This window comes from Tachypleus tridentatus, chromosome 1, assembly GCF_004210375.1.
Source record: "Tachypleus tridentatus isolate NWPU-2018 chromosome 1, ASM421037v1, whole genome shotgun sequence".
Taxonomy (NCBI): domain Eukaryota; kingdom Metazoa; phylum Arthropoda; class Merostomata; order Xiphosura; family Limulidae; genus Tachypleus; species Tachypleus tridentatus.
The window spans coordinates 154,123,513-154,150,734 of record NC_134825.1 but is presented as its reverse complement, the minus strand read 5'-3'; the positions used below and the strand labels follow the sequence as shown (position 1 = coordinate 154,150,734).

The window sequence follows — 27,222 nt, the reverse complement described above, 5'->3', positions numbered from 1 at the left end:
TCGGTGATTTCTTCACAGTCTGTTTCCAATATAAAGGCACGTTGTGCTCTGTTAAGTAGTTTAATGTCCATTTTCACCAATATCTAATTATCCTTACGGCATATTATTCTATTTTTAACTGAAAACGTCATTTTAAGGTTATTAAAATTCTAAAGAATAAGTATATACTAAAATAGATGACAGCGAAGTCTAACACTGCTTCTTAGACTAGATCTGCATTAGCTCAGGTTAAGTATAGACGCATTGCAGGTACAACAGAACCAATCGTGACTCCACCAACAAAGAACAATTCTGTAGTGCCCACCACAACCGATAGGCCGTGGCGCACCTTAGGGTTTATCACCACCAGGGTACTCCGCATTGAAATAAAATTCTCTGTTCATTCAAATATAAAACGAAGGAACGATACTTACTTGAAGTTCTTGTAAACCCTGGAGTAAGTGATAATAAGAAGATCTCTTCTTTAGATCATCTTTAATATTAACCGTGTTTTAAACAAAGATATTTATGTTTGTGTAGGAATACACAGCAAGGAGTGTACCAAGAAGCATCTGCGTTCCATTTAGAATTCTGTGAATTGTATCGAGCAGACGATCGTTAGTGTACTGAACTTCAGCGTTAAGGTATTATTAGGTTATAGAAGCAGAATTAAAACTATTGAAAAAATGGTATGTATTTATTATTAAGGCTTTATTTTATGGTAAACCTATACTAGAAACATTTTAAAATTTACTACAATTAAAAATTGTTCGTGTAAGAATGACTTATTAATTCAAATTTAAAACTAAAGCAAGCTGAATTTAAAACACGATGGCGATAATTAGTTAAAATACTCGGCCTGAGTTATTTAGTTACTAGTATTACTACTATATAATACCAGTCCTAGTGACAAGTTAGTTTTAACTTCTTTGAACATAGATAGTAGAACTAGAAGACAATAAATTCCAACGTGTCATTATTCTAACGTATTACTTAGCAGGCTTAACTTATAATGATTAGAAGTTTTACTGCTTCTATTGTTATTAGTAGTAAAAGTACTAGTGTTAAAATTTACAACTTTATAAGTTACGAGTGACTTACGTGCTGTATAGTAAACACTAGCTTAAATTAAGCAAATGCAATTTACTTAGTAATAGTAACAACAGAGTAACTAAGACTTAGTAGCATCTTAGTGTGCTGAAACAGCCTAGTACCAGTAGGAGCAGATGGTTTTTTAGCCAAACGTATTATAAAATATAAGTATTGTTGGACAAAATATTTTTGGGTTATATACTTTGATTTAACGGATATTTCACTTATGGCCTTTTGGGTTAAGAAGAATGCTTTTTCACATGAAAACTGCGTTAAAGGTAATTGCTTTATATGTAAATAATAGGCCATGAAACTAGTACTACTAACAGGGTGTGGACAAGTCAGAGGTAGTCTAAGGTGGCTTTTAGAATGTTCATAAAAGGAAAATACCATTTCCTTGTATTTACTTGACTCTGGTGCTGTTCCCTATCTAGATTGGTTGATAATACTTGCACTACAATACAGGGAGTCTTAAGTGCAAGAAAAAGGTGTTTTGTTTACCTGAACACCATTTTAAAAGCTATTTCCAGCTTTTACCAGTTGCTCTATGCAATTGTGCTTAATTGAACAGGCATTATCTTTAAACTTTTGTACTATGTAGTTTAAACAAATTTAAGCACTTTAATCTTTGGGTAAAGAGATCAAATAAGTTAGTAAGTGAAGTTCTCATAACACTGAGTAACACTTAATTCTTGAACTTGAACACTAGTGAAATATACTTAATGTTCAGTTTAAAGTTACAATGATGGGCTTACAGACCACTAATTTGTGCAAATAATGTGTAATGAAATCCTAACTTAATACTGTAATAGTTCTTAGCGGTGTTACTGTTACTAACAATAGCAAGTACAAATAATGCATAATTGTATGTAGCCTTATAAAACATAGGCCCTGCTACTGGTACTTGTAGTAGTACTATATTAAAATGTTTAATTTGCAAGCTGTGAAGTAATGTTGAAACTCAAATTACAATATTTTTCATTAGGCTGCATATAAGTGATTCTTAATCCTGCCTTAGTTTAGGTGCATCTCTAGATTTGTACTTTTCTTTGCTATTACTTTAATTTTATCATGAAGGAAAGGTAATAAAAATGGCCATCAATTTTTTTTTAAAACTTAATTTAATACTATTGTTATTAGGCTTTGTAGTCTTAAGTTTCTTATAAGACTTCAAGAGTGAAAATTAAAATTTATAATTGCTAAAAATTGTATTCAAGTTCCAATCTTAAATGTTCAACATGTAGTGTGGTGTTAGTAATACTCTGCTATCTAATGTCAACAAAACTATTATTTAGTTAAGAACTGATTGAATGGGATTGAATTGTTATCTTTCATATAAAATGTTAAGCCCATAAAATTGAACAGTGGAATAATTGCACATTAGTGTTGCTTATTTTGTTTTATATTTTGTGGTATACTGGTTGGTCCATGATTTGTGTGTTTTGAAATAAGCTAAACTTAAGTAATACATAATTAGACATTAAATACTGAAGTTAGTGCTGAAGAAAAAAGTGTATTTAGCTTTTGAAATGTTTCATATAATTTGTGTAGGTATTGAAATAGCTAAAAAAATACTACCTTACAATAGTGATTTTGAGGGCAAATTGGGGTTTGGGAAGAGATTTTATAAATATATAAGAAATTGAGGTGCTGGATGTGCACATAACACTTATTGTGTCCTAGTCCTTATTAGTCTTATTTTCTGAATGTGAAACTTTAAAGTAAATCCCCATACCACCTTTATATGTTGCCTTTATTATAACAGTTTACATCCATTTGTGATAAAGAACCACTATATACCAATAAATATTCTTATTTAAAAGCATTAACTGTAACATTGAAAAAATTGTGTAATAATGGATTGCCATCTTGTTCATAAACTGAAGTGGTTTTCAAACTTTGTATTACTATGAGTTGCTAGGGTTATGTTGGAACAGTTTCACCAAATGAAGATTAAGAAAACTTTACAAAAGATGTGGCAATAAGTGTGTCACTCAAATGAAGATGAGTGGGATGGGATGTTGTCTGTGAAAAAAAACAACTTGGAAATGATCAAGTTAATGAAATGCAATGACCCAAAATTCATAAACACTTAGGCTTGAGTATGCATTGCTGCTAGCATTTACTGAAATTGCATTTAATTGTTTTAAATGTTGTGCCACTGTACCATTTTTGCTTGTCTGTTTTTCCTGTAATTTTGGTGTTGAGCAGTACTTTGACATTTGTAGATGATTATCAACCATAGTGGTTACATAATATTTGTTATAAAAATCACTTTTTCATTTGTTAAGTTATGGGAAAGTGAATTGTGAATGCAGATGCGTTTTTGAAGTTACACCTTAAATATTTTTATTTAGAATTGTATCAGTAAATATTAAATGTTAACAGTAAGAAATTAGTTAACTTCATGCATTCAATTGAAATGTGAATCAAACATTAACAAAATGTATTGCATTGTTTTGTCATAGAAATGAAAAGTGTGTACTACATTAGGGCCAATTAGTCCAATGCTGACAATTCATAAAAGTTGTTTGTGTAATCAGTATACATGATTATAGAAACAATCAAATTTAAAGTAAAATGAATATGAAACAAAACTTGTATTTTTCTCTATTTAAATTTTTCATGTTTAATATCCTAGCTTGTATTAAAAAAAATTTATAGCAGTGCACACCACATCATTATTGCTCTGTTGGCACTGGATTCTACCACTAAAACATGTTTCATTGTATCAGTGTGGCAAATTTACTTCTGTAGGGGTTAAACAATAATATTATATTATATTTTATGTTTTTGAAACTGTGATTTAAATCATCCAGAATAAAAGTAAAATGTTTTAGTGGTTGTTGGTATTAAATATTTTATGCTACACAGAATATAAAAGTATTGATAGTCATCAAAAATAAGCTATTTTAATTGTTTTTAGTATTTCAAACATTAGCATCAAATAAGTGTAAATCCTGTTCTAACAAAAAGCAGTTTGAAACATAGATTAGATGGAAAGGTTCTTTGTCATGTCATGCTGTTTAATTGAATAAAATAAATCTTGAATAATATTAAATGAAATATTATAAATCCTCATTTTTATAGTTACAAATAGTCTAAGGTAAAATTCATGAAAATATTTTAGAAATGCAAAATATAAGGTTTGTAAATTGGAGTATCATTTTTATATTCTAGTTGATTGTTTTTAGCTTACTGTTCAAAGCATTAAGTTTTTGGTAGATGTACATTAAAATTTTTGATAAGCTAATATTTTTTGTAAGGTTATTTTATGTTCTTTGCAAAATGTACCATTTATCTGTCAATGATCTGAAAGCAGTAGTAACTTGCAGAATAGTTGGTTGCATCAGAATATGGAAGATCATCATGGCCTTTTTGGCTTATGAAGATAACCTTTTATTTCTAATAAAGCAAATTCCAAACTTGAGTTTATCAAATCTTAATTTCAAAGCTTTCTTTTACCAAGGGGACTTAATATATTTCAAACTGCTAGCACATATTTAAGTTAGTACAACAGTAAAGAAGTATGCTTGTGTGTGTGGATCTAAAGTTAATTTTTATTTTGTCAGCTTTTATTGTGCTTTGAAAAGGTTGAGTGACAATTTCTAATAGGTTGCAGATCTAAAGTAACTTACAGAAAAATCTAGTTTGCCAAAGTATGAGTGAATTTTTTTACTTTAATAGGAATTTGGAATATTCAAGTTATATTGCATGGGTATTGCAAGTGTCTGTAGAACTGCCATTAATTAGTGGGGAAGTTAATGAGCCTGTGTCTTTTAAAGTTTTAAATGTATGCTCTGTTTTTGCTATTTCTATATATTTTGTAAATGTGATTGAAAATTCATTTTGAGGTTATTTATTTTGTTTGAATATTGATTTTTTTCACCTTTCATGAAGGTGTATTATGAAAATATTAATTTTTTTGCATTGACAAGTATTTTTTTTTTATGTAAAACAGATTTTTCTTTCTTTTGCAGGCAGATCAGTTGACTGAAGAACAAATTGCAGGTACTTGTAAGCTAATAGAAAACTAAAGGAAATATGGTTGATTTGTAAGAGTATATATATATATATGTTATTCAGCAATAGAAACAAACTATGAACAGTTTAACTTTCCTAGCTTATCAAATCTTAACATTTTTCTAATACATAAACTTCAGTATATGCTGAATAAAAACTACCATATAATAACTTTAAGACACTTATAAATGTTCAACAAACTACATAAAACTGAATTGAAGTTGATTAGGTTTATATATATATATAGTTTATTTTAAGAAACAACTATATTCTCCCTAATATCAAAGCACTTATTTAAAAAAAAATTCTCATGTAGTAAAATGTTAATGATTGTTAAGTTAACACCTTGGTGTTTTTCAGTTTTTAACAGAACCATTTACAAAGGTCATCAGAGAAAAAAGTAATGTTTGTTTGTAGGAAATTTAATAAGGACAAATGTCTAACATATTGTCATTGTTAATTATAAGCCTCTTCTGTAAAATATAACTTCTGGAACTATACTTTCATTTAACTGTGTTCAATCAGTATAGTATCATTGGTGTCCAGTGTTGGCATGTGATAATTTTACATCTAAACTGTTCATGCATTTTTATTTTTAACATTTAGCACTTAGGATTTTACAGGGTGGCATGTAAATACCCCAAGTGCACAAACTGATAATTATAACTTTAATGCTTTCACAGACTGAAATGGTGTTTTTATATATCAATATAAAATTTTTGATTTGCAGACAGCAGTGCAATTATACTATTGTATTGATTTTATTACATTGGATATTCTGTATGCATGACTGATGGTTTGTGGGTTAAAGTAATATACATGTGTCCATCATTTTAGTTGTTTGAGATTTACTTGTCTGATGGCCAAAGTATTGCAGTAAAACCTGTATCCTCATTCAGTGTACCTTGTTCACTGTTCTCTCCTTCAGGAGTCTTTCATTTGAAGTGATTGACTCTCTCCATTTCAGGCTTCAGTTTGTACTGAAGCTTTTGTCTCCTTAATATCCTGCACAAGAGAGTTTAATACTCTCATGAAAGTTTGCAATACCCATCATGAACACAACACAGTTGGAATATCATCAGTGTTTGACAGCTAATCCTAATGATAGACTGGTTGAGCAGTCTTGCATCCTGCCAATACATGTGACACTTTAGTATCATGCAAAGAGTTGTATTCATAACATTTTACTCTCTCAAATTTTTTTTTAAATTGGTTTTCCCTTTTTGATGCTATATTTTTAGAAAGGAGCTAATCTTTGTATTGCTTCTCTACTGTTTTCAGTATGGTATTTGATCTTTCTCAAAATTAAAGAAGAAAAGTTTGTGCTTTGACTGGTAATAAGTTTAAAATAATAAGGGAAAAAATGCTTTTACTCCTTAAGAAAAAATGCATCTCAACTAAACAGTGCCCAAGAAAGCATTATCCTTTGTTCAAATGCTAATTTCATGGGAATTGACATATACAGATGTTGCCCCCTTCTGTGGGTGGTTTGTTACAGTCTAATAATGATTACATCAAAGGTTGGCACAATACACCTTATTATACATAAAATCTTCATTCAAAATCTTGGGGAATACTTACTTTCACAGCAGTGGTGTGAGGTAATGGTTATTTGTGGTGCAGGGGTATCTTTTCAGAATACATTTTAAGTAAGGAGAATGTTGATATCTGGAAAGAAAAGAGGATGTAAGGTTGATCTGGTCTTCAGTTTGTTACTTTTGCTGCAGTAGACTAGTTTTACTGAACTTGCAGATTCCATACTTGTACAGTTAGTCTACTGAATAATAACTGTTATGGTATGTCAGATTTCTTTTCAAACCATAAAACAAAGTATTTTAGGTTTTTAATCATGAGGAAAGGACTTCATCAAAACCAAACAAAACTTTTCTTTGATGTTGGTGAAAGAAATGTCCTTGTAAAAATAGTATTAAAATCAAAAATCTAGTAGACCTGCAGATTGAGGTAAGCCTACAGAACTTTTATTGATATACATTTTTTGAGTAAAAGTGTTAACCTTTTTCAGATGGGTCAAAGGTTATACCATCATATTTGTTGATTCGTGTGTAAAATTTTATTGAACTACTATTTGATGAATTTGTCAGTAAATTTGGTATCAAATTGAAGATTGTAATTGAAATCTTAGTATTATAGGTTATTGGATTTCTTGATTTAAAAGTAAATATTAGAAAAACATAGTTAAACATTAATTAGTTATGTCGAGAAATATATACGTATAAACGGCTCATTTGGGTTGAGAAAATATTTTACGATGAGGAGTGAACAACGTTTTAACCTTCTTTGGTCATCGTCAGGTTCACAAAGAAAGAAAGAGGTAACTGACTGGAAGCTGACCACATGTTTGAAAGGGGTTGTGTAACTGAGTGTCGGAATTTAGAAGGCAGTGTTAGATGTTTGAATATATAATTTTATATTTATTTTATTATTTTTAATATAGGTTTAAAGGTGTTCCTTTGTATTGGTTTATTTTGGGTTTAAGTTGTTGTTATAAGTAAGGATTTAATTTTGTATTTGTTTATGTTTGTTTCTTTATTTAGTATTTGAGTGTTTTCTATGGTTATGTTGTATTTATTTGACTTGCAGTGTTCAAAAACGTGTAAAGGTGACTTTTATGTTCTTTGAATCTGGTTTCCATTTTTCTACTTGTTTCTTCAATATAGAAGTAGTGGCAGTTATCACATTGTATTTTATAAATAATGTTGGTGTGGTTGGTGTAGTTTTTACATAGTATATACATCAGTTTTGTGCCTGGTTTTTGAATAAATTTGGTATTAACTGGAATGTGATATTTTGTTACTAGTTTTTGCCAAATGTTTGTTATTTTTCTGCTGATGTTGGGAATATATGGTATGCAGCAGTATATGGTTTTGTGATTTTTTAATTCGTGGAATATATTTACTTTTGTTGGTTGATTTTGCTTTCTGTGGATGTGTATGTGTATAATGTTTTCTATGATTTTTGGAGGAATCTTATTGATGTTGATGAAGTATTGTTTTATTTTGACCAATTTTATTTGGTCAGCATAGTTTTATGGCTGTGTTTATTTGGTTTCTTAGTATGTTGAGTTTTTGTTTTGTTTCATGTGCTGAGTCCCAAGGAATGTATAGTCCAGTATGGGTGATTTTTCGGTAATTTCTGTTTTGAATTGTGTGTCGGTTCTTGTAATTTTGAGGTTAAGAAACGATATTTGATTGCTCTCTTCCTGTTCACATGTGAAGTTAATGTGATTGAAAAAATTAAGTGTGTGTTCTGTAGATGTGAATCCCACAGTCATGTCATTTACATATCTGTATCAGTATAGTGGTGGATGTAATGTTGTGTTAATTGCTTGTGTTTCAACTTGTGTCATAAAAAATATTGGCTAGAACTGGTGATACTGGGTTGCCCATGCTTAGGCCATTTGTTTGTATATAGTTGTGGTTGTTGAACATGAAGTTTGTCTCTGTCATGGTGAATTCTGTGAGGGTTGCTAATTGGTTGCTGGGAATGTCTATAGATGGGTTAGGGTCTTGGATATAGAGTTCTAAGGCTATCTTGCAGGCTTCAGTGGTTGGAACTTCTCTAAAGAGGGATATAACATTGAAACTGGCCATTAAGGCTTTATGATTAAGTTGATTTAGATTAGACTTGAAATTAAAATAGTCTTTGAATGAGCTGGCTGATGTTACATATTTAGAGAATGCCCATGCTATGTATTTACCAAGATTGTAATTAAACGATTCATATGTGGACATTATTGTTCGTAATGGACAATCTGGTTTATGAGGTTTAGGGATGCCATATATTTGTGGTGTGTGCAAGTCAGTTTTATGTAAGTAGGAATAAAGTGTTTGTGAAATTGTTGGCTTTATTCATTTTTAGTAGTATTTTGTTTAGTTGCATTTCATGCGTCTTTATTAGATTTGTGTGTATTGGTTTAAATTTCTTTGTCGGATAGGATGTTCTTCATTTTTTATATGTATTCATTTGTGTTAAACATTGATTTTTATGTATCACATGGTATTGAATGCAGCACTAATGTAAATTAAATTTTTGTGATGTCAAAATACAAAGTCTGTAGTTTTTAAGAATTGGAAACTAAAATTACCAAAAGTGACAAGCTAGAATATAAAATAAGAACCTTGTATTATCTTTTCATTTTGCCTAGATGTGGTTCATGTACTGAATGACAATATGTTTGATATTTAGTTATTCAGCTGCACGTGCGCATGCACGCATGCACAATCTAAAGTTATTTCATTCAGTTTCCTCCATATTTAAAATTTTAAGACTTAGCAACTAGCTACATAAGTCACAGCTAGAAAAAAATGTTTCCTACATTTTTTATTTACTGTTCTATATTTTAAAAAGTTAATTTATTTTTCAATATTAATAATTATATACATATATAATGTATAATAATTGAAACATAAGTGTATATTATAATATACATGTCTGCTAAAAGATAGCCAATAGATTTATATTATTTGGTACAGTAGCATGATTGCACATATGATGCATCATCTTAACTTCAGGCATGGCTGAAGGGTCAATCTACATTTAAAAATAGTGTCTTTGTATGATGTTATAAAATTTAACCTATTTCATCTAAACATTTGCGTTTTCACATTACGCTGTCTTTCTTGAATGAAAAAAGCAAAATTTATATGTATTTTCTAACTTTTATGGTGATCACAAAAAATTATATGAATTTTAGAATTTACAGTCATAAGTGAGAATACTTAAAATATAAGGTTTTTCTTAAGGAATGTGTGATAACTATCTAAATATAAAATATTTTGCATGTACAATTAAATCTCCTAATGTAGAAAATATTTTTGATCTTATTATGAAAATTACTCTGCAAGTTGAATGGGCAACATGCAAAGAAAAGGGAAAGGCATGAGAAAAACATTGTTTAACAAATTTAATGTTTTGTGTATGAAAATCTTATGTTTACTGATAATTTACCAAATTTTGTCAATGTGCTAATAAAATTAAAAGTTATAGCATTAAAACTGTAATAAGCACAAAATAGTTACCAGGTCAAGCCTATGCTGAGACTTAATCCTGTTTCACAATTTGGCTGAAATAAAAAAACATGGACTGGAGGAAAAAAATAAAATGGAAATCTAGCTTACATTAAAAAATTTTCATTTCAGGATTTAATTTAATTTCAAAAGCAAATTTTTGATGCATCAATTTTGGAAGTTTCAGAAAAATATTGTTCGCAATATGTTGTAACCTTTCATGTTGAAATGTTCTAAACAAGATCTTATGAATGAGACATCTATATACATTTTGTCTTGTTTATCTGCATGTGTGTGTGTGTGTGAAAAATGTTGTTTAAAACATTTTAGTAGTAATGAATGGTGCTGATTTAATTCCAAATATATCAAAGAATTGGAGCAATAAGCAAATGAACATGCAATGTCTCATGTTACTGATGGTAAAAAAAGAAGTTATGATTTACTTTGGAAATCATTATGTATGAACTACAAGGATTCAAAAGTAAACTTATTTTAATCCAATATAAACACTGGCAAGTGTTTTTAAGATTGCAATGGAACATATGGATAAAAGCATTAATGTCCTGGGGACTTCCATATGTTCAGTTTTTGGTGTCCAGAGGAAAATTTGAGTATAATGTGCTGGATGTCTACTGATGAAAGTAGTGTAATATCCTTAAAAATGTTAATGTGACTTATTAAAAAAATGTTCAAGCCAGATTTATAAAATGCACTTTTGAGAACTTTACATGACATTGTAAATTATTTTTCAAACCATTTGTATGTCATTTTCATGCAGTTAATTTTTCTTTTATAGAATTTAAGGAAGCCTTTTCCTTATTTGACAAAGATGGAGATGGAACAATAACAACTAAAGAGCTTGGAACTGTGATGAGGTCACTTGGCCAAAATCCCACTGAAGCAGAGTTACAAGATATGATTAATGAGGTCGATGCAGATGGTGTGTATTTGCTTTGTTAATGGTGAAATAATGTTTTGCAGTAAAATAACTTCTGAATAGAAGTAAACCAAATGGTTGAAGTGAAACAATAAATATAAAGTGGGTAAATTCGAGTGTAAGTTGACCATTGTGGTTTAATTTGAAGGATTAAATTGTAAGCTTGAACTTAAGTTATGATGTATACTAGTTAACCTTAGATGTAGGGATAGCTCCTCTTTGTCACAATGTTTTAAAGCTTCAAAGAGTTACTTTGGACATTTAAATCTTTATCATTAATATATGTCAATAGAATCAGCATCAAAAGGCAGTTTATAATTTAATTTCTTATTAAAGTGTTAACTTCTAATTTTCAAAAACAAATGTTAAAACTTTTATGGTGTTTACAGGAATATGTGTGTGCTCTTAGTTTTTCCCTGTTAGTTTTTATAATTTCAACAGTACAGCATCTGCATTAAATGTTGCGTACACTTTCAATATTCTAACTTCTCAGTTTAACGAAATATCAATGTTTCCCAACAGATGACCCATCTATCTTTAATTTACAAGGCAATTTTCAAAATTATCATGGTTAAAGTATATGTTTATAACCAATAGAAAATGCTTATTTTCAATTTAAAGCTTGCAATGATTCCTTCAGAATTGGTGTCAACAGACTTGAGTAGAGCTCTTCATTGTGCAGTCTGTTGGTAAACAAAATTAACACTTGTAGCATTTAACAACTGTTTCACATAATTATATTAGTTTTTTAGTTAAACAATCAAATTATAGTAATGTTTTGGGATATTCAGTTTTAATGAATTATGTATACATTTTAAAGAAACATTTGAAAGTGAATTTTTTAAATTAAAAATGTTAGAGAAAGCTAACAAAGTATTACCCACTAGTTGAGAAAGGAGAACTTTACAACAGTTAGGTATGTGGGAATCTGCTAATGTCCTCCTACTGTGATGTGGTACTTCAGGGTTGGAAAATCTGTACATCAAGGCAGGTAATAAAATTAACATTAAAACAAAAGAATTTTAAAAGATAATTAATTCATATTGTGAATAATTTCAACCTAAGATGTGGAAACAAATTGTTTTGAAGGAAGAAGAAAAAGGTATATTAATTTTATATCATAATTTTCAAAATTCCATTTATTTCATTTGATTCAGCTACAATTTGATAAGGTAGAGGGGAAATTGAGAGAAAATATTTTTATGTTAAAGTCCTTTGATATCAATATAAGTTGTAGAGTTTATGCAACTGTATCATGGAAACTGATGAAAAGTAATGTTTTTATTCTGAGTGTGAAAATCACCTTGCACTCACAAAACAATTTAAAAAAATAGTTCAAAGGAAGATTTTTGGGGAAGAATACTTTACTTTATTAAATAATCTGACACTTTGTGTGCAAACAGATTAGTAATGTTTCCTAAAAGGGTGTCATATTCATGAAGTTACACTTGGTAAATCCATAATTATGGTTTGTATATTTGAGTATGAGGAACTCTTTTTAGAAAATAAAATGTTGGATTTGGCTTGAGTGGGTAACTTAGGAAATTTTATTATAAATGTACATTGTTTTGAGAGATTGTCATAATCTATTATTTCCCACTCAAGTTGTTTCCAAACCTTTATAGTATGTATAGTTTCACGATTATGTGATAGTTACAGGTTGGTCAAAATGACCATGTCTGTGTGAAGAGGATTGAAAGATTTACAACTTTTGTAATGTAATTATTTAATTTTTACTTACTATAGTTGTTGATAGACAGAACTTGTATGTTTATTTACTGAGTTAAGTTGGTATGTTTACAAGAAAGTTAAGATTCAACTTTTTATAGGATATTGATTTTATTCAAAATATTTATGTATTGGTATAATTTTTAGAAATGCAGTATATATAACAAGTAACAATGCATAGTAACGAAGTGTTAGGATAAATTGAGATTTTGTTAGAAAAAATGCAAAACTGAAATATACATCTATAGAATGGAAATAATTTGTGCTAAAAATGTCCATAGTGTTTGGAAAGGGAAAAGAGATAAGATCAGGAATTAGGATGGTCTTTCATTTGTAATTTGTATAAAACGTTATTATAATGGTTAACTATTATTACTGTTCAAAGGAAAAACCTGTTATTTAAATGGCAGAAATCTGTTGAATAAAATTAAAATTGTTCACTATAATAAGTTTGTTTTGAAACACTAAATATCATTAAGTGTGCTTAGGGTTGTAAAATAAGAAAGATTAATACCCTGGTTATGTTTTTGCATGGAATAACAATTAATATGTATGGCTTGCAAGATCTTTATTTGACACTTGTTTGGAGGATATATAAATCGTAAACAATATAATCTGGTATTTCATATAATTTTGTTATTTTGCTTTTCATTTCTTGTTACATGAATATGGTATTGTAAAAATTTCTTTGGTTATTGTTCAGGAAATGGTACTATCGATTTTCCTGAATTCCTCACAATGATGGCAAGGAAAATGAAAGATACAGACAGTGAAGAAGAAATTAGAGAAGCATTTAGAGTATTTGACAAAGATGGTAATGGTTTTATTAGTGCTGCTGAACTTCGTCATGTTATGACTAACCTTGGTGAAAAATTAACAGATGAAGAAGTAGATGAAATGATCAGAGAAGCAGACATTGATGGAGATGGACAAGTAAATTATGAAGGTATGCATTTTCTTATTAATAGAATTCAGAAGTATCTTAAAGTTGTAACAGATTTAAAAATAATGGTATTCTTCGATGAAGTAGTAATTAATAAAGTTCCAGAAAAAAAAAAAGTTTACTTTCTTTTCCGTGAACAATGCTAACATGTACTTCAGATTTTATTTCTGAAATAAGAACTGTAAACTAATTTTAAGTTATTTGACACAATATACGAGGTAAGTGCATTGACTTTAACTTATTGATTGAAAAGTTTGATTCAATATTAGACAACTGTTTTGTTGTAAAACGGACTGCCAAAACTTAACTATTTTTGATTTTAAAAAAATGTCCATAAAAGTACTTCAATCTTATCAAGGTGTAGAAAAAGATTTTACAAAAATAGAGGTGTAACCAATCAAGTTAGTTAAGTGTTTTGGATATCCTTGACTCATTATTTTCATAATATTCCCCTTTTGGTTTTCACTTAATATACTTGCATTATATTGTTTAATTTACTAACAACCTCATTCTGTAAATTTTCATCATGGTATATTCATAACTAGTGGTATATGTGAAGTTTAGTACATTTTGTGCTTAGTGTTAATATTCTTTTACATTTGTGTTAAAATAAATAATTTCATGTTAATAAGTGCTTATTTTGAATGGGTAGTGACTTTAAATATACTTTGTATGATATTAACTACTTCAAACAATAGGAAAGTTAGCTGTCTGGGCAACAGTAGAATAAGTACTTGATAACTACTGTAGTCTCTAGATTACCTTAAATCAAAGTGTAGCACTCATCAGTTTTTTTTTTATTAAGGTTATAGTTATAATATCTTTGGAGTACAGGACTGTAGATCATCTGGCCTAGTGTAACTGGAGCAATTATAGAGAAGACAGGCTCAAATAGTAGTAGTAGTTTGTCAAGCATAATCTGTGGTCTTGAATGAATCATGAAGGAAAAATTGCAAATAAATTAATTTCATACAAATTAAGAGAGGTGTGAGGCAAGGCTGTTTTTTCATCTGTTTTCTTTAACTTGTATAGTAAGATAGTTCTTAGGGAGATTTGGGGTTTAACAGAGCTGATCATTTGTAGACAGAATTTGAACAACTTGTGTTGTATTGTTGACATAATTTTAAAGCTGATTCAGAAAAGCTACAAAAGATGTGATTTAGTTTTTAGTGAAAGGAAAAAATGTAGGAAAACAATGCACAATAATTAAAAAGAAAATTATTCTTACAAGCAATGCCAAAGTAAAGAACAGAAGTCAATAAACTATCTGGAAAGCTGGATAATGTCAGATAGTAAATGTGATCATAAAATAAAACTGAGAATAGGGATGACAAGAGATGCATTTCTGAAAATGATAAAAATATATTGACAAATAAGATTTTTATGGGCACAAAGTTACAGGGTTTGAATTACTATGTTGTACTAGTTCTCATGTTTGCATCAGAATGTTGGATGATAGTGTCAAGTATGAAAAAGAGAACTGAGGATTATGATTAAGGTGAGTCTTGAAGGTATGTTAAAGTCAACTCTCAAATGAACACATTGCAGGAGGAAGATGCTGATTAACATCAGAAAGAGATGAAATTTCTAAGACACGTTATGATGAAATAAGAAATTGAAACTGGTCCTAAATGGAAAGATTAAAGGAGAGAGACAAGTTTACTTTTTATGAGAATCCATCTAAATGGATGAATATATTGACATTGGAAATTCTTTGAGTCGAGGAATAGGGATCTAGGGAAAAAACCATGGTTACCAATGTCCTGTTTGGATATGATAACTAGAGAGATAGAGAATGACTAAAATAAAATTGATAAAATTACAGTTCATTACCTAATCATCTTTGCACCAAAACATCTGTTTAAGTAATTGGTAATGTAATATCTTGACCACCATTGGTATGTTCTATTCCAGCTATTCCAGTGAGTTCTTATTGATGAAAGGGCTTCTTCATCACTGAAATTAAAGGATAGTGTATTGATACTATAATTCTTTTTAACCTGTAGGTTCCTTTATTACAAGTTATCTTAGTATGCGTTTTTTCACACCATGTTTGATATAATTGTGAATATCTTTAAATGGTGATGGAACTGGATAATAATATCATTCCTGGGGTAAAAATCAACATTAGATGCTATTTTAGTAGAGAATTGGCTATACTGAGAAAATTACTGTTTGAAGTACTGAGTATATTGCTTCTACACTTGTCATACTGCATTTTTTATTTTTGCAACTTTTGTCATTTTACTACCTCAAGCTTGAAGTGTTTTCATGGTAATTTTTATTAAGGGAATTTAAAGTAAGGTGAAAAGGAACTTAAGAATTTAAGAGCTAAAATTTATAGAACTGCTATATGTGACTACTTTTGCATTACAAACTCTGACTGCAGAGAAGGATATTGATCACCTCCTGTATACTGTTATTGTTTTTCTTTACTTGTAGGATTTTTTCAGTAATGTCACTGCATTCCTTTACTTGTATCAAATAAATCCAGCAGACTAGAGTTCCAAAATACTAAAAAACATTACTCTCATGTTGTCAACAAACATGAGACTGAAATTCTGAATGATCTTTACACAATGCAGAGTATGCTTCAACTTACCATAGTGCTCCATTCTCCTACCTTCCATGTGACCTACAGTTCACTGCTCATTGGTTTGTTCTTGGCTTCATACATTTTCTGTTTAGTGGTTAAAGCAATGGTGTTCTCTTTCTCAATTTTACACACGTGATTGGTTTGTTTAGAAATCTCCACTCATTTTCTCAGATACTCATTTGGCTATCCAAATGGCTGCTTCTTATGAGTGGATCATCATCTTCAAAGCCCACTTGGTGCTAACCCAGTTAAAGATGCACTTCTATCATCTTTATTGGCATTTTAATCCTTGGAGTCTTGTGCTTGTGCTAACTTGTTTTCTACACCTAAGACTGAGAAAATCCTCTTTACTTTAGAGCAGGGGTTCCCAACCTTTTGGCACTCGAGACTTGAAAATGTAATTGATGAAATAAAATTCATGTTATCCCAAACTACTTCTAACAAGGCTATGCGACCCCCCCCTGCCAAGGCTTCTCGACCCCCAAGGGGTCGCGATCCACCTGTTGGGAACCCATGCTTTAGAGATGAGGGTAACACTTCATGAAGTTTTTTTCCTTGTGATGCTGTCACATGCATCACCTCCATATGAAATGTACTTTCAGTCATTTGTGATATAAATTCCACAGTAATATATTTCTTGACTGTAACACTACAAAGCAGTATGAAGTTTCATACACCTAGTTAAAAAAAAGTCCAGAGAGAAAAGGGATGAATTACAGTCTTGAATAGCTCATTTCAATAGTTTTGAATTCAAGCCACAGTCAGTTTCATTTCAGTTATCTGCTTTTTCACTTAAAATAATGGTTGAATGAAAGTTAAGTGGATGTATGTGATATTGGGGAGAAAAAAATATTATGTATCAAAACAAGACCTGGTGAACGAATTCTTTACTATTATAGTTTATCATGTTTTAACTTGTTGGAATATAATGAAATAATAGTGAAGGAAAACATACAGTACCCCAGGTAAATGTATTCTGTTTAATGTTAAACAGTACTTTGAAGTCTAAACAAAATAGGTCTGACTAGATCTTATATTCTTTATAGTAATATAATAATAATAAAAGAAACATAAAAATGCTTAATTCCATTTATTTTGTATGTGATTGGATACTTAATTTACCTTTGTTTTTTTTTTTTTTTTCAGAATTTGTCACCATGATGACATCAAAATGAAAATAAAAAGCCTCCTCTGAACCTTGTAATTAAAATGTTGAAAATATTTCTACTGGTGTTCTGCTTTTCATATTAATAATTCATGTTAAGGTAGATCTAATACCCATTTGGTCTTGGTGTTTTTCTTGTAAAAAAAAAAATTTTGTACCATATTCCACAAGCAAAACTTTTAGATCATCTTAATCCAAGCTTTTTGTACAAATTTGGTTGTCAAAAAATTTTAAACTTGTCCCTTTTTTGGGGATTAATTTTGAACAAAAAAACCTACATTCCACATTTGCAGGTTGTTTACCAACATAAATTTCGATGTAGGGCTGAATTTCTTTCACCCTAGTCACTAGACCACTTGGAAACACTTAACTTGCTCATTTGTGTATTAGCTATTGGACATTCAGCAGATGTACAATTTCACTTCTGAGAATATAAATGTTAAGTATCCATACCCTATCATCTATTGTTGTATCAACATAGTTTACAATAGAATATGTACTTTATTACTTGTATGATTCCACAAGCTTTTTGTGTAGTAAACATTGATTTGGAAATATGTTTGAACTATTTATAAACTCTTAATTCCTGTCATGATAAAAATTATATAATTGCAGTGTATTTATGTCATTTCATTATTAGATTTAGTAAAATTAGTTAATGATTACAGTCTAACCAAAATTTTGCATTCTCTTTTATTAGTGTGTGGGAAGGGTATAAACAAATTTTAGTTTTATTGTATTGAAAAGAAATGTTAATATATACATAAATTGAATTATGTTGCACTATCTCATAAGAAGCACTTTGTATGAGAAATTTTAACATTTTCATTTTATTGCTCTAAACAGTTGTGATCCAAGACTAAAAATAAAGAATTGTTACCAGAATTGTTGTTAACATGTGTGATTATTTGGCGTTTTCCTGAATTTTGGATGAATCTAATCATTTACATCAATTAATGAACCAAAACATTGTAGGTTTTTTTTTTTTTCATTATTAGTTTTAATGCAAATTTTACTGTATAAAGTTTTGGTTTTGCTTTTGTAGCAACTAAAAGTACTTTGCATATTTTTACTTATTTACAGACCTTTAGAAATACTGCAATATGGTAGCTGTTTATTCTAGTCATTAATGGTGGTAGTATTCATAGCTGAATATATGTGAAAGGACAAAAATATATAATTTTATGCTGGGAAATACTGCACGGGAAAAGGATTCAGTTTGTTCTTTGGTCATATCCACCTCGTATCAAAGTATTAATGTACACAGCTCAAAACTTTCATAAATTTTGCTAATATGAATTTATTTTTTTTAATACTGCAAAAGAAAGCTTTCAAAAACTAGTTTTTACTACTGTATCTAAAAAATATCATCAGTAAAGATATAATCAAACTGAAAAGTGTCGTTATTTGAAGTTGTGTCACGTCATAAAGAAATGTACTTTCATGTACTTTAAGTGTGTTTTCTTATAGTAAAGCCACATCGGCCTGTTTGCTAAGTCCACAGAGGAATCAAACCACTGATTTTAGCGTCGTAAATCTCCGTAGACTTACCGCTGCACCAGCGAAGGACTGTGTTTCGAGAAATTAACTTCTCGGTATAAGTTAATATCTGGGTTGTTTTTTTTTTTTTTAAATTAAAGCCCGGCATAATCAAGTGGGTTAAGGCGTTCGACTCATAATCTGAGGGTCGCGGGTTCGAATCCCGGTCGCAACAAACATGCTCGTCTTTTCAGCCGTGGGAGCGTTAAAATGTAACTTTTCATTGGTAAAAGAATAGCCCAAGAGTTAGGGGTGGGTGGTGATGACTAGCTGCTTTCCCTCCAGTCTTACACTGCTAAATTAGGGTCGGCTAGCACAGATAGCCCTCGAGTAGCTTTGTGCAAAATTCAAAAACAAACCTTTTTTAAAATTAAAATCTGGGTATGTTCAAAAATTAACCTTTGTGTACTTTTTAAAAGTCGATCTTTGTGTATGTTTAAAAATTAATCTCAAGAGTATTTTCAGCGATTAACTTCTAGGTATTTTGAAAGTTTAACATCAAGGTGTCTTGGGAAATTAAATTCTGGTTATTTTGAGAAATTAACTTCAAGAGATTTTCTAAAAAATCAACCTTAAGAAAAATTTTCAAGAATCTACCTTTGGGTGTTTTTAAAATCAATTAAGTACTTTTTCCAAAAGAATTGACCTCCAGATAGTTATTTAAATATCAATCTAAGAATAGTAAAAAAAAATTGACATCTTGGAATTTTTAATATTTACCTCCCTCCGACATTTTCAAGAATTTATAGATTTGGAGAAATAATCGTCTCGGTATTTTTTAAAATCAACCTACGGTTATGTCCAATACTGAATCTCTGGGTATTTTTGAAGTATTAATTTCCATCTGGTTCTCTTCAATAATTAACTTATAAGGATTTTGAAAAAATATACAATGATTTTTTTAAAAATTAATCTCGAGGTATTTTAAAAATTGACTCCCAGGTATTTTTTAAAATTGGCTTCTGGATTTGTCCAATACTCGATCTCCAGGTATTGTCAATAATTTACTTCTAGGCATTTTGAGAAATTAACCTCCAGGTATTTTTAAAAAAACAAACAGTATTTTTATAACTTAACTTCCTGGTATTTTTAATATTTAAGCTCCGAGTATTTTAAACAATTAATTTCTAAATATTTCGAGAAATTATCCTATAGGTAATTTCAAATATCAATTTCCGAGTAGTTTGAGAAAGTAATTTATTTGTATTTGAGAAATTATACTACGGGTATTTTGTTAAATCGATCTTTAGGTATTTTCAATAATTAACCTCCAAGTATTTTTAAAATTAACCTCCAAGTATTTTTAAAAATTAACCTCCAAGTATTTTTAAAAATTAACCTCCAAGTATTTTTAAAAATTAACCTCCAAGTATTTTTAAAAATTAACCTCCAAGTATTTTAAAATTCAATTTTTAAAATTAACTAGTAATTCAAGTATATTCAATAATTAAATTCCAGATATTTTGACAAATTAGCCTCCAGATGTTTTTAAAAATAACACAATGATTATTAACTTTCAAGCATTTTGAGATATTAATTTTCGGGTATTTTAAAAGTTAGGCTCAGAGTATTTTGATAAATTAACCTCTGGGTATTTTTAAAAAATCAACCTTCAGGTATTGTTTGCAAATTGACCCCCAGGAACTTTGTAGAAAACATACTTCAAGTATTTTCAATATTTAACCTATGAGTATTTAAAAATTGTCTTGTGGGTATTTTGTGAAAATTCGCTTAATGTATTCTTTAAAAATCATCCTTCGGGTATTTTTAAATCGAGTTCCAGATATTTTCAATATTTAACTTCCAGGTATATTGAGAAATTAACCTTTGGGAATTTAAAAAATCAATCTTTGGGGATTACTTTTTAAAATCGACTTCTGGATATTTTTAATTTAATTAACTCTCGGGTAGTTTAATAAATTAACCTCTGGGTGTTTTTAAAAATAAAACCTTGAGAAATAACTTTCAGGTATATTGAGAAATTAAATTATGGGTATTGAAAAAATATTTGGGTATTTTCAAGATTTACTTCAGTGTATTTTCAATAATGAACTCATAGAAATTTAGAAAAAATAATTTTCGTAGATTTTAGAAATTAACCTATACGTATTTAAAAAACTAACTTCCAGACATTTAAATAAATTGAGCTCTGGATATTCTCAATAATTAACCTTCAAATATTTTTATAAAATTGACCTATGGATAATTTAAATAATTAATCTTTGGGTATTCGTAATAATTAGTTTCTAAGTATTTAAAAATTCTTTTCTGGGTATTTTGTGAAATTAACTTCAAGGTATTTTTAGAAATCATCCTTTGGGCATGTTTAAATCGAGTTTCGGGTATTTTCAATATTCATTATCCGGGTGTAATAAGAAATTAACCTCTAGGTAGTTTTAAAAATCAATCTTTGGGATTATCTTTTAAAGTCGGCTTCCGGGTATTTTCAAAAATTAACGTTCGGGTATTTTAAGAAATTAACCTCTGGGTATAATTTGAAAATCGACATCCAGATATTTTATCAGGTTTGTGTTTTTAAATAGATCTCCAGGTATTTGCAATATTTAACCTCTGGGTATTTTTAAAAATTAATCTCAAATTATTTTTAAACCGAGTTCTGAGGATTTTTATAAAATTGACCTGTGGGTAATTTAAATATTTAATCTCTCAGTATTTGTAATAAATAACTTCTACATATTTAAAAACTATCTTCTAGTTATTTTGTGAAATTAACTTCAAGGTATTTTTAAAAAAAATCATCCTTTGGGTATTTTTAAATCGAGTTCAGGGTATTTTCAATATTTGAGAAATTAACCCATGAGTAGTTTTAAAAATCAATCTTTGTGGATTATCTTTAAAATCGGCTTCCTGGTATTTTGAGAAATTAACCTCTGAGTATAATTTGTAAACTGACATCTAGATATTTTATCTATTTTATCGGTTTTGAAATCGAACTTCAGGTATTTTCAATATTTAACCCCTGGGTATTTTTTAAAAATTAATCTTCAAGTATTTTAAAGTGGAATTTTGGGTATTTTCAATATCTGACATCCGGGTATGTATAGAAATTAAGCTCCGTGTATTTTTGAAAAAGCAATCTTGGGGATTATGTTTTAAAACTTACTTCTTGATATTTAAAAAAAATCGATCTCCGGGTATTTTTATATAATTTACTTATGGGTATTTTAAATAATTAATATCTTGGTATTTGTAACAATTAACTTGTAGATATTTAAAAAAAAATTATCTTTTGAGTATTTTGTGAAATTACCCTAAGGTATTTTTTAAAAATCATCTTTCGGGTATTTTTAAATCGAATTCCGAGTACTTTCAATATTTAATCTCTAAGTATATTGAGAAATTAACCTCCGGGAATTTAAAAAAAATCAATCTTTGGAGGTTATCATTTAAAATTGAGTTCCAGGTATTTTCAGTTATTAACTTTCGGGTATTTTAATAAATTAGGATCAGACCATCTTTTAAATAATGGCAGCTCAACAAGTGAATTATAGGATACAAAACTCGCGTGACGTGCATAAATGCATTAAACACATCTACAATCTTAACTTATTTATCCAGATCAAATTACTGTAGAATAATCAGGGACAGAAAGGTAGGGGACTCTTATAACAAAAACAGTTATGATTTTGACTCACTTGAAAATATGTGCCTGATTATCCACGAGAAGCTGTAAGAGGAAATTCCAGTAAAGGTATGATCTACTTTCTCTTATGATTAGCTCAGCGTATCTCAAATTTTCTCGGTTCACGACGCCCTTAATGCGTCAATAATTTTTTCATGGCGCCCCTAGACAAAAAGAAAAACCTGAAAGTTCCGTTTATTAAGTAGTTAAGTTAAAACAATTTAATACTTAATTATTTATGTCCTAGCAAATTGGTAGTCGTTTGAAATAATAATACACGTAAACTAAAAGTAAAAACAATATTTTTATGTAATTTTTAAATAACCACAATTACTGATGAGATGTGTGCGCCTTTTTGGCACTGCACAGCTTTCCAAACCTTGAAATCAGATTGGACACCGCCACCTTCATTTCTTGTTCCATATGACGTCGCAAATAAAATTAGGATTTACTGAGCTTTAGAACTTAGCAGCGGATATTCATCTTTTACTGGTACCCAAAACTCTACTGCCAAACATTTTTTAAAGTCTTGTCACAAGAAAGCTCAATATGATTTTCTTCTTCTGCAGAAGTAAATTCAGATGGGGCCTTAACCTTGAATGGGTCTTGGATCAATGCAAACTTCTCCATATCTTCTGGAAAGTAATTTTCAAACCAGTCACTGAGCTGGGTGAAGTGCTCCTCAAAAACAGATTTTAGTTGGTGGATCAAATCAACTTCATTGGATGTAACAAACTGTTGCAACAGGAGGAAACAGTCTTTGCTACCATCTTCATTCCTTTTCTTCTCCATAGTAGTAACTTTTTTTGATGGTTGAAACCTTCTTTGCGAGTTTCAGAATATATGTGTTGCTTTCCTGCAGAGAGAGAGATTTAATAATTCACTTTTTGAAGAGATCGCACAGGTATGCTAATTTTGACAAAAAAATCAGTATCCAAAAAGTTTTTAGCACATTCGTGTTTGTTTTGTCGAGGTAAAAGTAGAGTTCTTGTTGTAATTCTAACACATAGGATAGTGCTTTCCCACAGGAGAGCCATCACATGCTACAGTAATACAATAAAGATATGTGCTTAAATCCCATATCCTTGCATGGTTGTTTTAAAATCCTCGCCTCCTGTGGCCAAGATTTTATAAAGTTCACAACCTTCAACACACTTTCTAGGACTAAGTTCAGTGGAGGAATCACGTGCTTTGATTGTGCAGTGGGTCCACAGTGCATAAAGAGCTTTGCTTCGTATGAGTGCCTGCAATCCTTCATAACAGCCGGACATAGAGCGACCACCATCGGTACAGACGCCAATGCACTTAGTCCAGTCTAAGTTGTTTTCACACAGAAAAGTGTCAAGGATTTCAAACAAGTCTTGAGCCTTTGTACTTGCACGGATATTTTTACAAACGAGAAGATCTTCCACAATTTTATCACAATCCACGAACCATGTGTAGCAAATCAAATGAGCATCTTTGTTACTATCCATCGCCTCATCTAGCTGTAACCTGAATTCCTTTCCATTTCGTTTTTCAATTAGCTGATTGTTGAGGTCTTCAGCAATGTGTTGGATTCTATGACTGATAGTGTTATTGTATAAAGGCACCTTTTAAAGCAATCTTCCCACAGATTCACCAACCATAAGTTCACTATATTCACTGCAGCCGGTAAAATTAGTTCTTTTGTAATGGTGTGAGGTTTTTTTACATTTTTCAACTCTATATGCCACCTTGTAGGATGCTAGCAAAACATTGCTTGGTATTGATGGCTGTTTCAAAAATGTACCTTTTTGTTTTTTCAATTCTTTTAACTTTTTGGTAAAATAATCATAGGATTTACTAAACATGTTAGGATGACTGGTCTTTAAGTGGCGTTTTAGTTAACTTGGGAGCATGCACTCTGAAGCCAAAACGTTTAGACATAATACACACTCTTCATGATTGACATCTACCGAAGTAAAATCAAAACCTAGATAACTATCGTCATATTTCCGATTTTCCGTTTCTTCACAACTTTCCATTAGTCTGTGATTTGCCATCCTTTTCTTTACTCCCATACTTCTTATTAATGTTTAAATAATCCTTCCATTTTTATGCACAAGGACTAAAAATAAAATAATTCGCTAGACCTCGCATACACTTGATCCTTCAGTAATTTCGATTATTGACGGATCCGGAGAGTTGATAGGCATTCACATACAAAATCTAGGAAACTAGAAAGTTTGAGAAGTTACTGGCGTAGCCGAAAGTACAAGTAAACAAAAGCATATCTCAAACATTTTAAAACGTCATCGAAAGGAATGTAGCGCTATATATTGTTAAAACTGTGAACTACTTCGAGCTAGTAGTTCGCGCGGTGTCCAACAGATGTCGATATCGCTGTATTTCCCTCGAAAATATGAAATATTCCGAGGGCTTACAGTTTGAGAACCATTGGATTAGCTGATTCATAAAACTTCTTATCTTTCTGATTACATTACTAACAGTTAAAACAGTTGCTTCGAAAGTCAGCCATTGAAAAAAATTAGCATTTTTCATTTTCTAAACTGTAGAACAGAGTTTTATAGATGTTTAAGGAGAATTGTTTGGTTGACATATGAACAGCAAAAAGAAGCACTGTGACCCTTACTTTCCAAGCGTTACTCCTATGGCACATACTCCTTTATGGTCCTTATAAAAATGAAATTATCATATAAATTATTATGGAATCGATAATTTGTTGCTAGCGTTGATGGTAACCTGAAACCATTAATATGAAAATACGGTGGACGATCTGATAATATGGTTCTGGAATAATCTTACGAAAATGAAAGCAATCACAGACTGAAGTAAGCATACTTTGTGCGGTTAGATACAACATACGTGCACGCAAGTCTAATACACAGAAGTACCAAAGAATATAAAATACTTTCAATACAGTTGCAGTAAAGATGCTTGAGTTGATGTTCTTCTCGCGTTTGTGCTGCCATCTAGGGGTCACGAAGTCTCATTATCTTGGGTAAACACATATCTGTAGGGATGTCTGCCTACTTATAACGCTAAAAACCGGATTTCAATACCCGAGTGTAGCAGAGTACAAATAACACACTGTGTAGCTTTGTGCTTCATTCTAAACAAACAATTCCAAAAATAAGTAACAAAGTATTACACATTCTACAGTACATGTCAATTTCCTATGCTAAATTAAAGATCAACTTTCTTATTGCACTTCAGGAAAAATAGTACCCTGATAGGCCAACATCTGACATAATTTCATAGATCTTATTTACTTACAGAACTTTCCTGAACGAACTTGCAATGCTGTGCATAAGTCGATGCAACCTTATGCTATAATTCCATGTGAAATTAATTGAGTCCAATAGTCTGTTAGCTTTGTAGCATTTTCCCCGACGTTCAAAAATAACGTTCAGCTAACGTTAACCTAAATATATAAATATTTGGTGTTTATCCGTGTCAGTCAGGTTTCATGACTCTTAGATGGCAGGACAAAAGACAGAAGCACATCAACTCAAAGCATATTGTTCGTCATGATGCTTGTTTGTTTTTAAATTTCGCGCAAAGCTACACGAGAACTATCTGCGCTAGCCGTCCCTAATGTAGCAGTGTAAGAGAGAGAAGGCAGCTAGTCATCACCACCCACCGCCAAAATCTTGGGCTACTTTTTTACCAACGAATAATGGGATTGACCGTCACATTATAACGCCCCCACGGCTGAAAGGGCGAGCATGTTTGACGCGACGGGGATTCAAACCCGCAACCCTCAGATTACGAGTCGAACGCCTTAACCCACCTGCCTATGTCGGGCCTCGTCATGATGTTAAAAGTAATTTCACATCGCTTAGTACTTCTGCTACATTAAACAGATGTGCATTTTGTATCTGACAACACAAAATGTGACATGTCTGGATAATTATGACTTGTTTTAATCTGTGATTACTTTCATTTTTGTGAGATTGTTCCAGCAGGTGGTGTTTGAGGGCGTGATTAACACTGATACTGTTTCTTAAGGCCCGTTTGTTCATATTTAATTGCGTTCTTGAATGTCATGTGCGTATACAAAAGCATGTACAATGTTTTAGACGAATAAGGAAAACAAATGGTTTGGCATAGAGATGCATATGATTCGGTAATGGTAGAAGTAATGGGCTTATACCACATTGAGAAGGGAACATGTGTTTTGTATTTTAATAAGGATTGCACAGAATGTTTCGGTACAGTGCCGAACTGATACTTTAATAACAATGTGATTGTTTCACTTAGAGAGACATCAGCTTACTTGGATAATCAAGCAACACCAAACGATTTTGGTTTGATTTGTTTTGAATTGCACTCAAAACTACACGAAAGCTATCTGTTCTCGCTGTCCTTAATTTAGTAGTGTAAGACTAGTTATCTCTGCCCACTCCCAATTCTTGGGCTACTCTTTTACCAACAAATAGTGGTATTGACCATCACATTGTAATGCCCCAACAGATGAAAGGGCGAACATGTTTGGTGCGACGGTGATTCGAATCCGCGACCCTCAGATCACGAGTCGAGTAATTTATCCATCTGGCCATGCCGGG

At 30.6% G+C, this 27,222-nt stretch overlaps 1 protein-coding gene and 1 long non-coding RNA gene across 3 annotated transcripts in view; one reads left to right on the top strand and one right to left on the bottom strand.

The window, feature by feature from the left end:
* The window catches only part of LOC143227888 (uncharacterized), a 48,433-nt gene extending 25,607 nt beyond the window's left edge, over positions 1–22,826 (bottom strand). The window contains exons 1-4 of one of the 2 annotated variants that reach the window (XR_013015127.1): positions 22,686–22,826; positions 15,563–15,685; positions 11,943–12,033; positions 11,668–11,741 (exon numbers count right to left, since the gene is read on the bottom strand). This is a non-coding gene — a long non-coding RNA (uncharacterized LOC143227888). Of the gene's footprint in view, positions 1–11,667; positions 11,742–11,942; positions 12,034–15,562; positions 15,686–22,685 lie in introns of those variants that run through there. The other variant, XR_013015128.1, reaches the window with a different exon arrangement.
* On the top strand, positions 443–18,375 carry LOC143227885 (calmodulin). Its single transcript, XM_076459243.1, has 5 exons — positions 443–668; positions 5,052–5,082; positions 10,918–11,061; positions 13,490–13,732; positions 17,472–18,375. The coding sequence occupies exons 1-5, from the start codon at positions 666–668 to the stop codon at positions 17,498–17,500; spliced, it is 450 nt and encodes a 149-aa protein (XP_076315358.1). The 5' UTR covers positions 443–665; the 3' UTR covers positions 17,501–18,375.
* Positions 22,827–27,222: the final 4,396 nt, after the last annotated feature.